At 36.7% G+C, this 14,378-nt stretch overlaps 1 protein-coding gene across 4 annotated transcripts in view; it reads left to right on the top strand.

The window, feature by feature from the left end:
• The window catches only part of LOC117422565 (protein unc-79 homolog), a 52,128-nt gene extending 42,046 nt beyond the window's left edge, over positions 1–10,082 (top strand). For 3 of the 4 annotated variants that reach the window (XM_058987564.1, XM_058987563.1, XM_058987562.1), the window contains 12 exons: positions 895–1,068; positions 1,615–1,683; positions 2,244–2,354; positions 3,390–3,494; positions 3,830–3,907; positions 4,635–4,724; positions 4,974–5,149; positions 5,294–5,477; positions 7,253–7,450; positions 8,551–8,628; positions 8,823–8,864; positions 8,954–10,082. In XM_058987564.1, coding sequence (XP_058843547.1) covers positions 895–1,068; positions 1,615–1,683; positions 2,244–2,354; positions 3,390–3,494; positions 3,830–3,907; positions 4,635–4,724; positions 4,974–5,149; positions 5,294–5,477; positions 7,253–7,450; positions 8,551–8,628; positions 8,823–8,864; positions 8,954–9,154 — 1,506 coding nt within the window. In that variant the 3' untranslated portion in view covers positions 9,155–10,082. Of the gene's footprint in view, positions 1–894; positions 1,069–1,614; positions 1,684–2,243; positions 2,355–3,389; positions 3,495–3,829; positions 3,908–4,634; positions 4,725–4,973; positions 5,150–5,293; positions 5,478–7,252; positions 7,451–8,550; positions 8,629–8,822; positions 8,865–8,953 lie in introns of those variants that run through there. The other variant, XR_009307395.1, reaches the window with a different exon arrangement.
• The last annotated feature ends 4,296 nt before the right edge of the window (positions 10,083–14,378 follow it).

Genomic DNA, 14,378 nt, shown 5'->3' with positions numbered 1-14,378 from the left:
AGAAAAAATACAAATTACAGGTATTTATTAACAATGGATACAGTTTATGTCAATAGTTTGTTATTATTTTCAGTTGTCTTGAAAATATATATTTCTCAATGATAGATACATTATTAAACAGAGCCTTGCAACCAAATATAACCAAAAATATAGCCAGGATGCAATAGCCAGCTGGTTGCTAAACAAAAAAGGTAGATTTTGTTCATATCTAGTTGCCTTATGCAAAATATACATTTTCTGTAGACAACAGGGTAGGAGAATGTTGTGGTATAAAACAGGTCACTGTGTAATTGTTATTAATATACCATGCTTCCAACTAGAGAGTGTATTGCTGGTTTAGTCCAGCAGATGGTGTCTTTGTACTGTAAAATGAACTGAAGCCATTTAGAAGGGCAGCAGTGTGGAGTAGTGGTTAGGGCTCTGGACTCTTGACCGGAGGGTCATGGGTTCAATCCCCAGTGGGGGATACTGCTGTTGTACCCTTGAGCAAGGTACTTTACCTAGATTGTTCCAGTAAAAACATGAATGGGTAATTGTATGTAAAAATAATGTGATATCTTGTAAGTCGCCCTGGATAAGGGCGTCTGCTAAGAAATAATATTTTAGAAAAGGATCTCCTTTAAAAAGTGCACAATGGTCAGAGGCCCTGGATCTTGCTTTTCTATCTGCACAGAACTTCCAGATGACAAGCTGGAAAGCTAATAGGATAAGCACGTCCACGTATTATGTTATGAAGTCAGTTAACTGCCATCACTGGGATTATTGCAACCTTCTAAAAAACAAGACTTAAAATTGAGACACACAACTGAAGATTGCAGTTAGACTTTAGTTTACAAAAGCATTGGCACATGCAGTATTTTCAATGATGATACACTGTCCTTCCCTGATTTGCAGGGTTTAAACAATAAGAAGAGTTTGCCAGCAGGGGGCCCCATGCTTCACTGTCTGGAGAACATTGCCACCTTCATGGAAGCGCTACCCATGGACTCTCCCAGCAGTCTGTGGACGACCATCTGTAACCAGTTCCAGACCTTTTTAACAAAACTGCCCTCCATCTTACCACTGAAGGTACGAGGGGCAGATTAACAGCCCTAACAACATATTTCAAGCTTTTTAAAATGCTTTTATTGGTTTCCTTAACCTTTCGTGTTTATTACCAGATTCCTTTTGTTTATATTGTAATGAAACATGATGATGGGCTTCCTTGAAATAAAAAAAAGTAAGAGAACTACTGGCAGATACAAGAAGCTACTGTGATGGAGAATGCTGGTGTATTTAAAACAGGAGACCCTAGACATTAAAGCAGATGTCTTGGTTTTCAAATAAATACATCCATCATAACCATATCTACTTATTGTTTAGTTAATTTACCCACCACCTTGTAATTGGCCTGATCCTGCTGCTGAAAATCGTTACTTATTTATATCATACATAACAACATTATAGGATTGTGGGCCAACATTTAATACTGAAGAGCAGCTTTGAATATGAAACATATGTCATGCATGAGAAGTCAACTAAAAGGTTATGCTTTTTCTCTCTGTCTTTTTATTTACTAAACAGAGCAGAACACATTGGAAAACAAACTTGTCTTTTCATTTCTTCTTTTGACAGTGCTGCTTAGACTCAAGTTTAAGAATTATTATCTGCCTGCTGAAGATTCCTACCACAAATGCAGCAAGGGTAAGTTATTGTCAATGTAGTCAGCAAAAGAACATGGGCCCTCTTTATTAAGCATCCAAGGGCATATATAATGGGGAGGTTAAACACTATGTCTGTATACTGTATGCATGGAGGATCTGAGAGCAGGTACATGTTTCCTATTTCCTGAAGTAACTCCTGATGTATTATCATTTGTCCTCATGTTTATTCCAAGTATGTGGATGGAGTTAGTGAGAATGGTTTTTCAGGAACACATTTGCTGTTACTGTGCAGTGCTGTATGCTGCCTCTTGACTTGTCCCTTGTATCCTGAGCACTGAACTATCATTAGTAGGCAAACAGATTCCATCAGCCCAATGGCTCAAATAATATATAAACACTGAATGCCAGATTTATCAAGATGTTTACATCATAATGGAATTTGCACTGAACTCTTCATGTTACATAACTAGTAACGTTGACCCTGCTTTGAGTGTGTTAATTGTTTTGTAAGTTTAATAGTTTTATTTTATTTAAAATGCTATTTATTTTTGGTTTGAAAGGTTGCGAGATATTGATTTTGGAGTCGTGTTTCATTTTTAGAGCCTGCTGGAACCCTTTTCCAAATTACTGGGTTTTGTGATTCAGCACGCGGTTTTCAGCCTCCCCTACCTTGCGGAGCTCTGTGGATTGTGCTATCGAGGCTTCAACAAGGTAATAATTTTTCATCTAGAAATATTTCTGTGCCAGGGGAAGGTCTCTGAGGCAGGCTGCGCCATCTCCTTGATGAAGTACCTAATCAGTGCATATTGATTTACATATTGTGAAGTGCCTACAGAAGATACATAGCCTAGATATGAAGAGAGCATAGCCGTGGAATGGAATGGTTTATAGAACTGTGTGTCATACTGAAGCCAGAGTCTACACTGCCACCAGATTGCATTGCTAAATTCTTTTTTTATAGGAGATCAGGTTTTATGTCTTAGCTTAAAATCCTGTTTCTTACCTCTTATTAGCATTTTCAGCATTATCTCTGCCTCCTTTATCTGTGTGTTAAGTATTTTGCTGCTTTTCGTTTTTTTTTACTTTAATTGTGGATATGCAGAATCCTTCCAAGTTCCTTCCAAATTCCAAACTTTATATGGTCAAACAACTGAAAAATATAATGGGAAAGTTAAACAGTGTGCCTATGCACGAAAGATATGCTTTTAAACCTAGGAGGAATATTCCATGGACTAGCCAAAGAAATGAGGGTGCATTTTTATTGTTCAATTCTGTTTGCTTCAAAAGGGCAATTGATTTGGTATTGACATTGAGTTAACAGGGATGAAGTGAAAGATACTGCACGTAATCACAATGCCTGGCAGCGGCCGTTGCCACTGTGGAAAGTAAATTCATACAGAAATTATGAAATTGAGATGTCAAATGTTCAGTTTGTTATGCAACTCTTGTTGCTGTCATTTTTCACCAGTCTTCACCAATCCAAAAAAAGCACCAACTGGCAAGCTAAAACAGAAAGGCACTGAATTAAACTGGCAGTTACCTACACCCCCAACCCAAAAGAAAAAAAAAGACACAATTAAACTAACTAAGCATTCTAACTAACCAGTGGAAGGGGGAGGGGTCATCCTCTGTTGTGTCTGGTTTCATTTCCATTTTGATATGTGAAAATGAATATTTAAGGTTGTAACACACTAAAAATGTAGAATTGGGTTTCACGTGATTGTGATGTTTTTTCTTTCTTTACAGGAGCGGGATAAATTCTATCTGTCTCGCAGTGTTGTTTTGGAGTTGTTGCAGGCTTTAAAATTTAAATCACCTCTTCCTGACACTAACTTGCTGCTGCTGGTGCAGGTACGGTTTCCCAAACAAGGGACAAGCAAGGGACATTAGGGTTAAAACACAGGGCTAAATCCTAAAAAAATATCCCTTACTGCTTATATAAATACTGCTTACAAAATATGTCAAGTCTTTATTTAGTACAGGTACATAAAATAGTAGCAATTAGCTAATGCCCATTATGTAGTAAAATCACATTAAAAAGGGCACATGATGGCAAGAAAATGCGGTTTCAGGAAGATCATTAATCATAATAATTAAAAAAAAAAAAAAAATGCAATATTGTATATCTAAGTACTCTCCAGGGGGAGAGAGAGAAAAAATATCTATATCTTTAATGTTCTCATTAGTTTGTCTGTGCTGATGCTGGAACACGACTAGCTGAGTCGACAATCCTGCAGAAGAACATGATTGCATCTATACCTGGTGTGAGTATTGACTATTTCATAAAGCTTTTTTAGAAGTTTCTATTTTTTCTAATTTGTAGCTAGTGCATTCTTGAGAAGGGGGTTTAGGAATTACAACCTCATATTGTAATTACTGTTTGGTTTGGGATTTTATAATCTTCTGAATGTTGTTTTTCATAAGATCCAATTCTTCTGATCAGCAAAAAAAGAATTTACACATTTCTACAAGTGGACTGTCTGTTTACTAGAGAGGCGTTAAACACCGTAACTCTGCAACTACTCCCCACCCAAACACAGCGTCAATTATAAACATCTTATTACTAGTGGGTTAATAGATTAATAGATTAAGAATATTTGAAAATACTTTACACAAACAATACTTAAATCATATTTAATTAAATTATCTGTGAGGTCTATTGAGCCCACAATCCCACACTAACCAACCCCTGGCATGGCATTAATTACATTAACCAAAGTGGCATTAATTACATATACTTGATGATGAAAAGGATATTGGTAGGTAGGATTGATCCAGAGTACTTAGCAGCCAAAAATAAGCATTCCACGACTGAACTTTAAAGTGCAGTCTGCTGACAATAGCAAACTGTGGTCTTGTGTTTTACTTGCTAAAACTGGGACTAAAAGTACATCATTTAGTGACCTCCTCCTGGGATTAAATCTGTTTTAAGAAGAAACATTGTGAAATACCATCATGTAACAGTTACATGTCATTTTGATTTTCTTCCAGTGTATCACAGCTGCAATGGAGTGCATGAGGCAATATATTAATGAATTACTGGACTTCATAGCTGACATGCATACATTGACAAAGTTAAAAGTAAGTATACACTAATTTGAAATAATCACTTATTAATGTGTTGACGAAAAAAAAGGCTTGCAAGGATTTTGTTGTTAGATAGGATTTACCTGTAAGTTTGGAAATACTGTAATGAACTGGAAGTACTGTACAATGGACAGGTCCATTAACTATATGTAGTTACTCTGCATTGATTAATATTTTAAACATGCACTTATCACACAGTTCTGTGTTTGGAGATCCATATTTGCCATCCCTGTTGCATTTTAGAGTCACATGAAGACCTGCTGTCAGCCCTTGCATGAAGACACTTTTGGCGGGAACCTGAAAGTAGGTCTTGCACAAATAGCCGCAATGGAAATCAGCAAAGGTAATCACCGTGACAACAAGGCTGTGATTCGCTACCTGCCTTGGCTCTACCACCCTCCGTCTGCCATGCAACAAGGGTAACAACAACCAAACACAAATCATATTTGGCATGACAATTAAGCTTTTTCAATGTTGAAATGTTTGACCTAAGAGTTCACGTCAAAAATCAATTTCTTATACTTTTGTCTTAAAAAATAAAAATTATCTTAACTTTTTTTCAGACCCAAAGAGTTTATTGAGTGCGTCTCCCATATTCGCCTGCTGTCTTGGCTGTTGCTCGGATCTCTTACCCACAGTGCATTGAATCAAGGGTCTACTTCCTGTATGCCCATTCCACTCGACGCTGGCTCACACATTAGTGATCACCTGATTGTCATCTTGATTGGGTTTCCAGAACAGTCAAAGGTAATTGTTACTTTTCTGTGTATCTCTTTCTTCACAAGGATTAGCTAACCCTGTTATTTAATCCTGGTGTTATACAACCAGATTCACTTCCTTTATCTTTGCAGGAACTTAGGTTAATCATCTAATTAAACTAGACAGGTGGCCACAATTTTAAAAAGATTCATTACATTAACAAGAGTAATAAATAGATCATCACTCCATCTTGTTCAAAGGTGAATCAAATTAAATCATTTAAAAAAAAAAGAGCTGCTTAAACAATATAGAACAAAATCCAATATTTTTTCAATACTGTTACTACTGGCAATAAACCTTATTTTCCTCGTGGAATGCACTGGTCTGTCAGGTTACAAGAGGAGGGTTTTTAAAATGTATGGTGTTGATACCAACCCTTGGAGTAAAAATAAAATTATACAGTATATTATGGACATCTGCTAAATCTGCATTCCATGTGAGTAGATTATCTGCATTTGATTAGCATATCAAGGATTTTGCATCTCTACCTATTATTTAGGACTAAGAAGATTACAGGTGTTAATGGGCTGTCTTAAAATAGTTATGAATACACTCCCTCAGAGGAACCTTTTTTATTGTTTGAATCATTTTCTTTCCAATCTCATTCTTTATTTTTTCCACACATTTTCTGTCAGTTTTATTTATCTGATCCTGTGCGTATAGTTTTTGTGTTTAGCGGTGGAGTGTCCCACAGTGGAATAACCATGATTTATGCCTCAGTGGTATTTAATGCATCCTTAAAGTTAATAGCATTAATAATGACAGATAAGCTGTCTGGACGGTTATGCTTTTATAAAGGTTTGCTGTGTGATACCACGGTAAAGCACAGCAACGTGTAGTAAAGCACAGGCACAGTAAGCTTGTAAAGCATTTTTTATCCCCTGCCATGTGTTCTTATTCATCATTTATTTCTGCGTTCATGGATATTTAGCATTTAATAAGGTCACATCTGTTTGAGCAAAGGAGAATTTTAATAAAATAGCATCATGCAGATTCATAGAACTCCAAATATTTTCAAACAGCCCAGATAATCTCATAGAAATAACAATTTTCACAGTTTTCATTTTTTCTATCAAATGTATCAATTACCCTGCTGGATTCCATCACCACTTTTCATCTGTTATATTAACTGACCCCTAAAGACCGTGTCTTGGTGTCTAAATGCATAGGAAATATATAAAATAGCAAGCACAGTAGCAATACTAGAAGCTGGCCTAGTGGATAAGCTAATAATGTGTAGGATGTCAAACTTTCAGCCCTGGTTTGCTGGTTTGAAACAACTTGGTATTTATTAGGCAAACAACACAAATGGAGGGATTAGCCAAAAAATTTCTCTTCCTAGACTTCATATAGTTTCCTTCTTTCACACAAAAACACATTAATATGCAATGGTGTACTGTAACAAGGACCTGTTCAGTTATTGTATTTAGACAGTTAAATTGACCTCAATGAAGTTTTAATTGAGCACAATTTAACGTTCTTTATCAGTGAATGATGCTGGGATAAATATTATAATGGGGGGGGGGGAGGACAAACCATTGCAGAAAAATGGAGATAGGAAATCACGCTGTATATTTTGCTAAATAAAAGTGGTATTAATTGGGATATGGAAATAAAATATATTTAAATGATATACAGGTGAGGGCCTTGCAAATAATAATAATGCCATCCTCTGGGAATGAGTTGGAAAAAATCAAAATAAATAAAATCTGATTTTTTAAAGAGAATTCTGTAAATGTTCTTTTCTTTTGTTTTTTTTGCAGACATCAGTTTTGCACATGTGCTCCCTGTTCCATGCATTTATGTTTGCCCAGCTCTGGACAATCTACTGTGAGCAGGCAGCTGCAACCCCCACAATGCAGAACCAGAATGAGTTTGCATCCACTGCAATCCTCACGGGCCTGGAGTTCTGGAGCAGAGTCACTCCCAGCATTCTTCAACTCATGGCACATAATAAAGTGGTAAGACCCTCATTAAAGCTACAGAGCCCAACAGCACACAATGTATAGGTGATAGCTGAGAGCATTGCTCCCATTAAAACACAGCCATGTGAATAAACTATAACACTTTCTTCTACCATCACTGCATTGATTTATGCAAAGAAAAAACAAAACCTGACAGCTGAAATGTTCCACCTACATCGTTCTGCCACTCGCTGAAGCCCAGCTTAGCACAGGTGAAGCGTTGCATCAGTCTGCCGAGTCCACATTCATTTTGAGTGATTTATATCAGGACAGTGTTTGTATTCTCCCCTGTTCTCCCATCTGTGGAGGAGCACGTGTGCAGAAACCACACTCTCATTCTCAGCAACTATGCTTCAACTTTGAGACAAGGCTACTCATTTATCAAGATAAATACTGAAAGTTTATTAACTGCACAAACTGATGCATTGTACTGTATATCACTGTTGATGCAAAATAATGCTTGGGGTAGTTAAGAATCTCAATGAAGATATCAGTTACTCGCAAGTCATGGTACACCAGTTTCATTTAAAAAAAAACAAAAAAAAAAAAACCTGGTTTGTGTTGTCCAGGAAAAAAGAGAGAATGTTTTTTTGATTAAATCATCTTCCCAATCCGATAACGCTGCTATAAATGCAATTTAGAAAACAGGTCGGACACAGCCTGCCACGATGTACTGGAAAGAACTGCAAAAATTAAATTTGTTTCCACTCCCTTATTATCAGGTGTGTCTGGGTGAGTCGTCCCCCCTATCCCATATTACATTATATTGGCACCAAGTAACCTACCAAGCTATACTGAGCTTCCCTCAAAGTATAACTAGAGCACTTGTGGGTGCTCATCATATAGATTCCTGTAACATACTAGAAAAAGATGCAATCGGTCTGCAATTCCACTAAACAAGAGGTTAAAATGGACAGCCACATAGACCTTTTTTCCTCTTGAGAAGGTACAGTATACAGGGGAGCAACTGCACACACACAGCTCCTCTAGCTCTGTGAGCAGTTCAGTCCTTGGCCTTTTTTGAATGAGAGCCATCAGAACTGATTTCCAGCTTGCATTTCACGTGACCTTCTGGTTTTCTCTTTTCCAACCCACAGATGGTTGAAATGGTGTGTTTGCATGTGATCAGCTTAATGGAGGCTCTTCAGGAATGCAACTCAACCATTTTTGTAAAGGTGGGTGTATTTGTGTTGAAAAAAAACAAACAAAAAAGCAATGTAAACAGTGAATAAAAACTTAGGAAAATAGCTCACTGTATATGAAGATATGAATTTGCTATGGATTTATCATTATAAGATTGTATTCATTTTGTAAATGTGGTAAAATGTTAATAAAGAGCTCTCAATGCATTTCTCTTTTCCTTTAACAGCTCATACCCATGTGGTTACCTATGATTCAGTCAAATTTGAAGGTAAGGGTTATGGCTTAATACTGAGCTTTGCTAACATTAAAGAGTTTATAACCTTGTGTGTGTTCTTATAACCTTGCATGTGTTCACAGCATTTATCAGCTGGGCTGCAATTGCGTCTTCAAGCAATACAGAACAACGTGAACCATCAGTACCTGCAGGGTCTACAGGGCTGCGCTCAGACCAGCGCCATCCCTTCAGTGCTGCGCAAGTGGTTACAGTGCACCCAGTTCAAAATGGCCCAGGTGGAGATCCAGTCCTCGGAAGCGGTGTCCCAGTTTTACCCCATGTGAAATACCATGGCAACAACCAGTGCTTATTCTGCTGAACGCCACATTGAGTGAAGTCAGGTGATGCAATGCAATGGCATTTTCAGCCAGACCATGTCTGTATATAAAGCATTAAAGTGAAACTACTGGGTTGTCATTCCACGTTTTCTAAAGCGTTTACAGAAAATGGTAATTATTGTATCTATATTTATCAATGTCAAAATTTCCCAACATCGCAGTATGTTTGACAAGGGTTTAGAAAACACACAATGAGATATTTTGAGGTTTCTGATGACTATGTCTTTGAATAAATTATACATTCAATGATGTGAAACTTTTTAAATGTCTATGCCTTAAAAGGGTGAAGTGCTAAATATCTACAGTGAAGTGTGTTTGGATAAGAATAAACACTTTAGGAGACACCGAATCAAATAGAAAGAAATTAAAGCCACAGAAAGATTCTTCCATTCTTTGTAGTCCTTACAAGGGTAGTACTCTTAAACGCACCATGCAATTGTGCCAACTTGTGTTGACTTTTATAAATAAAACTGTTAATAAATGAAAATATTACACTAATTGTATCTTTAAATTAAATGATGGTACATGTGATGTATAGTATCATTGAAGTGCCATCCCGGGTCACTGCTGGACACAATTGTATTTTTGAAAAGATACAAATTGCACTAACATTTCTGTTACAGAACGTAGTAACACTTAATAAAGAAGACTACAGATTGAGAGTGGAAGCTTTGTTTCTGTTTTCTATACGTTTAAAGGAATATACAACACCTAGGGGAACTGTCTGAATAAGGTGATGACGTTTGGATAGCATACCTGTTTACTATTATGGGGCATCTGATCATTTTTTATTGCCTGTGACTTACTCCAGGGATCACGGTTATCTTCTTTAATAGTTTTCAGTTCTTTATTCAATAAAAGATGAATAATGAAATGGTGTATTTTTTTCCCCCCCACAGGAAGGTTTTTACCTTGTGTGAGTTTTGTGATTTACAAAAAAAAAAAAGGTATTACTTGTTTTAAATAAAAGTTACTGACAGTGTATATACTGTACTGTTTAGTGTATATATAGAGGATACATGATGTTCTTCTGCTTGATATCGTTGTTACCAACATGAGTTATGAAAGGCCTATACTACTTAACACACACAGCAGTATACAGATGAAGCGAGAGAAGGAAATGGGATCAATAATACTGCACATATCAGGAAAATATTGTTTATCTTGCTATGCTCTGGCAACGGATTAAGTGGATCTTTTACTGCAATTCTCTTAAAAGACAAAATAGCCGTCGGCTCATGGTATGAGCTAGTTAAAACCCCCATTGGAGATTTAGGAAACAAAAGGGAAAGCTTTTTTTTGCACTGTAATATTTCCACTCCTCCATGCCAGTCTCTTTTCTATGCCCCTGTCAAATCTTTAACAATTAAGGTTTTGTAAGGAAGGAATTCAATATATTTTATTTCCACTCCTTTGTTGCCTAGACAATTTAGTGATATTCCTTTTTTTTGGAAATGTCTATTTTGTACCTATTAATGAATTACCAAGATGAGATCAAAAACGTGCAATTTGCTGCATCTGAGAACACTCATCATAAAACAGCCTTGGTTTTGACAAAAGACATCTGTGTTTATCTCATTTAATTACCAGGTTTTTTTGTTTTTTTTTGTAAGAACATACACACTTCTGCTTATGAATTAGACCAGTATTCTTGAGGGTAAACAATAGCATTTGAACAACTACTATAGCCATTAAAAAAAACAAAGAACTCTTGTGCCAAACATGTATACGCTTTGTCTAGTCTCCCAACATTGAACATTCCCCATGTCAACATTTTAAACAGTATACGTATCCAAGCTGAGGTGTCGTTTGCCTTCAAAACCTTGAATCTGAGATTTATATTTTCAAAAATATGTTGGCATGTAACATAAAATGAGGGATTTTTTTTCTCCTACTGAACATCTAGGAGTGGTTAAAGTCTGTAAATTTAATAAACTGTATGGAGAAAGAAAGGGAAGCCATTCAGACATGCTTAACCAATCCACTGCTATAGAAAGAGAATTTGAGTGACTGGTAGATCTGGGTAAATACATTCAGGCAGAGCCTTTGGTGCAAATTTCACTCTCGAGCCTCTCCTGCAGATGTTCAGAGGTTGTGCTCTCTAGCGCATCAATTATAGACAGCTAGTGAAGGGAATAACTCCTGCAAACATACCCGGTCATGTGTGTGTAATATACAACCTGTAGACTGATCAGCAAGACCACTCCATCACAAATGAGTAAACGTGTTTATGCAGAATAAATTACATCTTTGGCTTGTTATCACTCAAAATACCAGGAGGGATTGGCTCAGTTTGATATATATATTAAAGGCTGTCCAGAAGAGCTGTCAAACATCCTTGAACGTGATGGGATTATTTTTCAATTATTTATAAACTGCTCTTTACTTTGCCCTTGACAGTGAACCCTCATACCTAAATGCACTACATTTCAGTCACAGGGACAAAAAACGTGGTGAATACAATGAGACTGGGGCTGGCTGGCTGTGAAGCCCAGCCAGATGGTATAGCAGCCTGCAATGTTACACTCCAGGAAACAGCTCTGGGACTGTGTACAATAGGGCTTCCCAAACCTGGTTCTGGGGACCCCTGTGTCTTCTGGTTCTCATTCCAACTGAGCTCTCAATTACTTAACTAGATGCTTCATTGAAGTAATAATTTGCTTAATTAGAACTTTCAGTTGGAATAAAAACCAAAAGACACATGGGGTCCTGAGGACCCGGGTTGGGAAGCCCTGGTTTACAGGGTTACAAGAAATACCACATTTCTAGTATTTTCTACATCCACTAGGGGCAGTGTTACAGGGGGACAGATTACTGGTTACATCATGGTGTACCAGATGTAGTTTAGACCATAGTTTGAGAGCTCTATTAAACTATGGAAAAAAAGGCATAGAATACACTGTGTATCAAATATTATGACAATAAGTTGACTTATAAGATGTTACCAGTACAGATCAGGATTTCACAAAGACGGGCAGCAGCACAGATCCTGACTGAAATAACTTCCAGCCCAGATTCCAAACCAGCACTTGTAAAAATTGGAGGAAAGTGGAAAGGAATTCCAAAGCACACCTCTGATGCAGGATCCAAGCTTTTGACAAACATGTTTTTAATGAGCAACATATTGTAAAAGCTTCACTATATTTATTACTCTTTTCCTAAATAATCTTCATAGAAAATGGCTTGTAGGAGCTTCAATCCTCAAAACTGGCAAAACAAACAGCTCACAAACTCAAAAGAAACCATCAAACACCTGTGTGGCTAGAAAACTTAATTAACTAATTGGCTACCTTATTACTTACTGAATTAACTAAAACAAATTGAACTTTGGTGTGATCAATGCCCTTACTTGTTAATCAAGTACAGACATCATACAATAGACAAAAATGTATAATGCAATGTTAATTAATGATCAATTATTTTGATTATTTGCAATTAACAAACATCCCTGGATAAAATTGAATCTAGTTTCAATGTGATTTCCATATTGTAAATGTAAATCGTGTGCATTCCCTAAGAAACATTCTCATTAACAATGCATCTGCACATTTTCAACAATCTGTGCAATAATTACAGAATAATTATAATTAGTATTATAAACTAATAATAATAATAATAATAATAATAATAATAATAATAATAATAATAATAATAATAATAATAATAATTTTCTAAGTACTGTACTTTTCCCTTCATAAAGTTTGCATCTTTGAAACAGCTGTGCTCTTCTATTTTGATAAACCACAATGGGATTTTTTTTATATGCATTTTATCATTCCACTTGCATAGCCTGTATTCATTTTTTCTTTCTTTTGACTGACAAGGCAGATACCACAAAATCATCAACTTGGGTCAATAGTGTAGGCAGCTGGGAAAAAGCCTGAATTTAGAAATGTGACAGTTTGGATAACACAACCAGCTCAAACTGACAGGAGCCCTTGCTGCGTGGCTGAGCAGTCAGAGTTCTGACAGACAGAGGTCATGTATCCATATTTATAGTCTAGCAGTGAATAAACAGAGAGCCTGGGGCTTTTCCTTGTCTTGTAAGGTCTCAGCAAAGGTAAAGGTGTGTGACCATCAGCATGAGGACAGGTTTAGGTAGAATCCCTCTTTCAATGTCAGCAATGCTTTTTGTGGAGAGAATAGGCGGCGCAGCGACCCAATTCATTAAGTTGCTATGCTTTTAAACTTTAGAGGTCAGGGTTTGACTCCAACAAGTTGGATGAGCTTGGTCATCTCAGCCTCAAGTGAACAATAGACCACATCAAAAAAATAGATCACCACACAATTCAACACAATTGCTTGAGAATAGCCCAGAATTAAGGAATGCTTGCAGAGCTATGAGGGGAAGCCCTTATTTAATTATTCAAAACAGACTTATTAATAACATTATTTAAATAACTTTTACTCTGTAATACTGCAGAGATAACTCAAAACTACAGATTGCTCTAGTAGTATTGACAAGACAACTTAATTAAAAACAAAATAGACAATCTACAGTTAAAGTCCACTCAACAATGTTGCTCTTGTACTCTGTTGGTGATGGTTACTTTAAAGACGATAATACATCCATTCACTGTGCATAAATATAAAAAACGGAATGGATTAACATCCATCATTACAGCTTCAAGCATGTTGTGGAGTCGATGCCACAGGGGTTCATCCCCATATTAGGTTCAGGTCCTAACAAAGTGGCCAGTTTACAATAATGAAGACTGTGAAAACATGCACAAATTTAAACCAAAAAGAACCAACAACTCCCCTTGATTTCATCTCATTTTTGCTTTGTTTTTTGCTCCTCCTACTCCTTTCCTACCTGTGCCTTCCCACGGGCAATGTCACTGGTTGACATTCTGCTTCTTATTGTGTTAAAAATAATGGAACCACCCCACAAATAATTGCTCAAATATTACTCTGCTATTTAACTTTCAAAACACATTTTCATCAATCTCAAATGTTTGCCTAGCTGGAATAAGAACAGGTTGTTGGGTGTAGAAGGCCACAAGTAATTATTTGAAAGCTAAATTACTATGCTATTGTATTTGAGCTCCAGCAACCTAGTTTGGTAGACTTTTTTATTAGTCTCTGACTGAAGACTTCTACGGTATTTTAATCACATTTTATTATGTCTGCCATTGCATGTTTGCTCTTTAACCTCAGTCTTTGTTAG

The sequence above is a fragment of the Acipenser ruthenus genome, chromosome 15, assembly GCF_902713425.1.
Source record: "Acipenser ruthenus chromosome 15, fAciRut3.2 maternal haplotype, whole genome shotgun sequence".
NCBI lineage: Eukaryota > Metazoa > Chordata > Actinopteri > Acipenseriformes > Acipenseridae > Acipenser > Acipenser ruthenus.
Note: the sequence above shows the minus strand (reverse complement) of the source record. Positions and strands in the feature narration are given on the sequence as shown.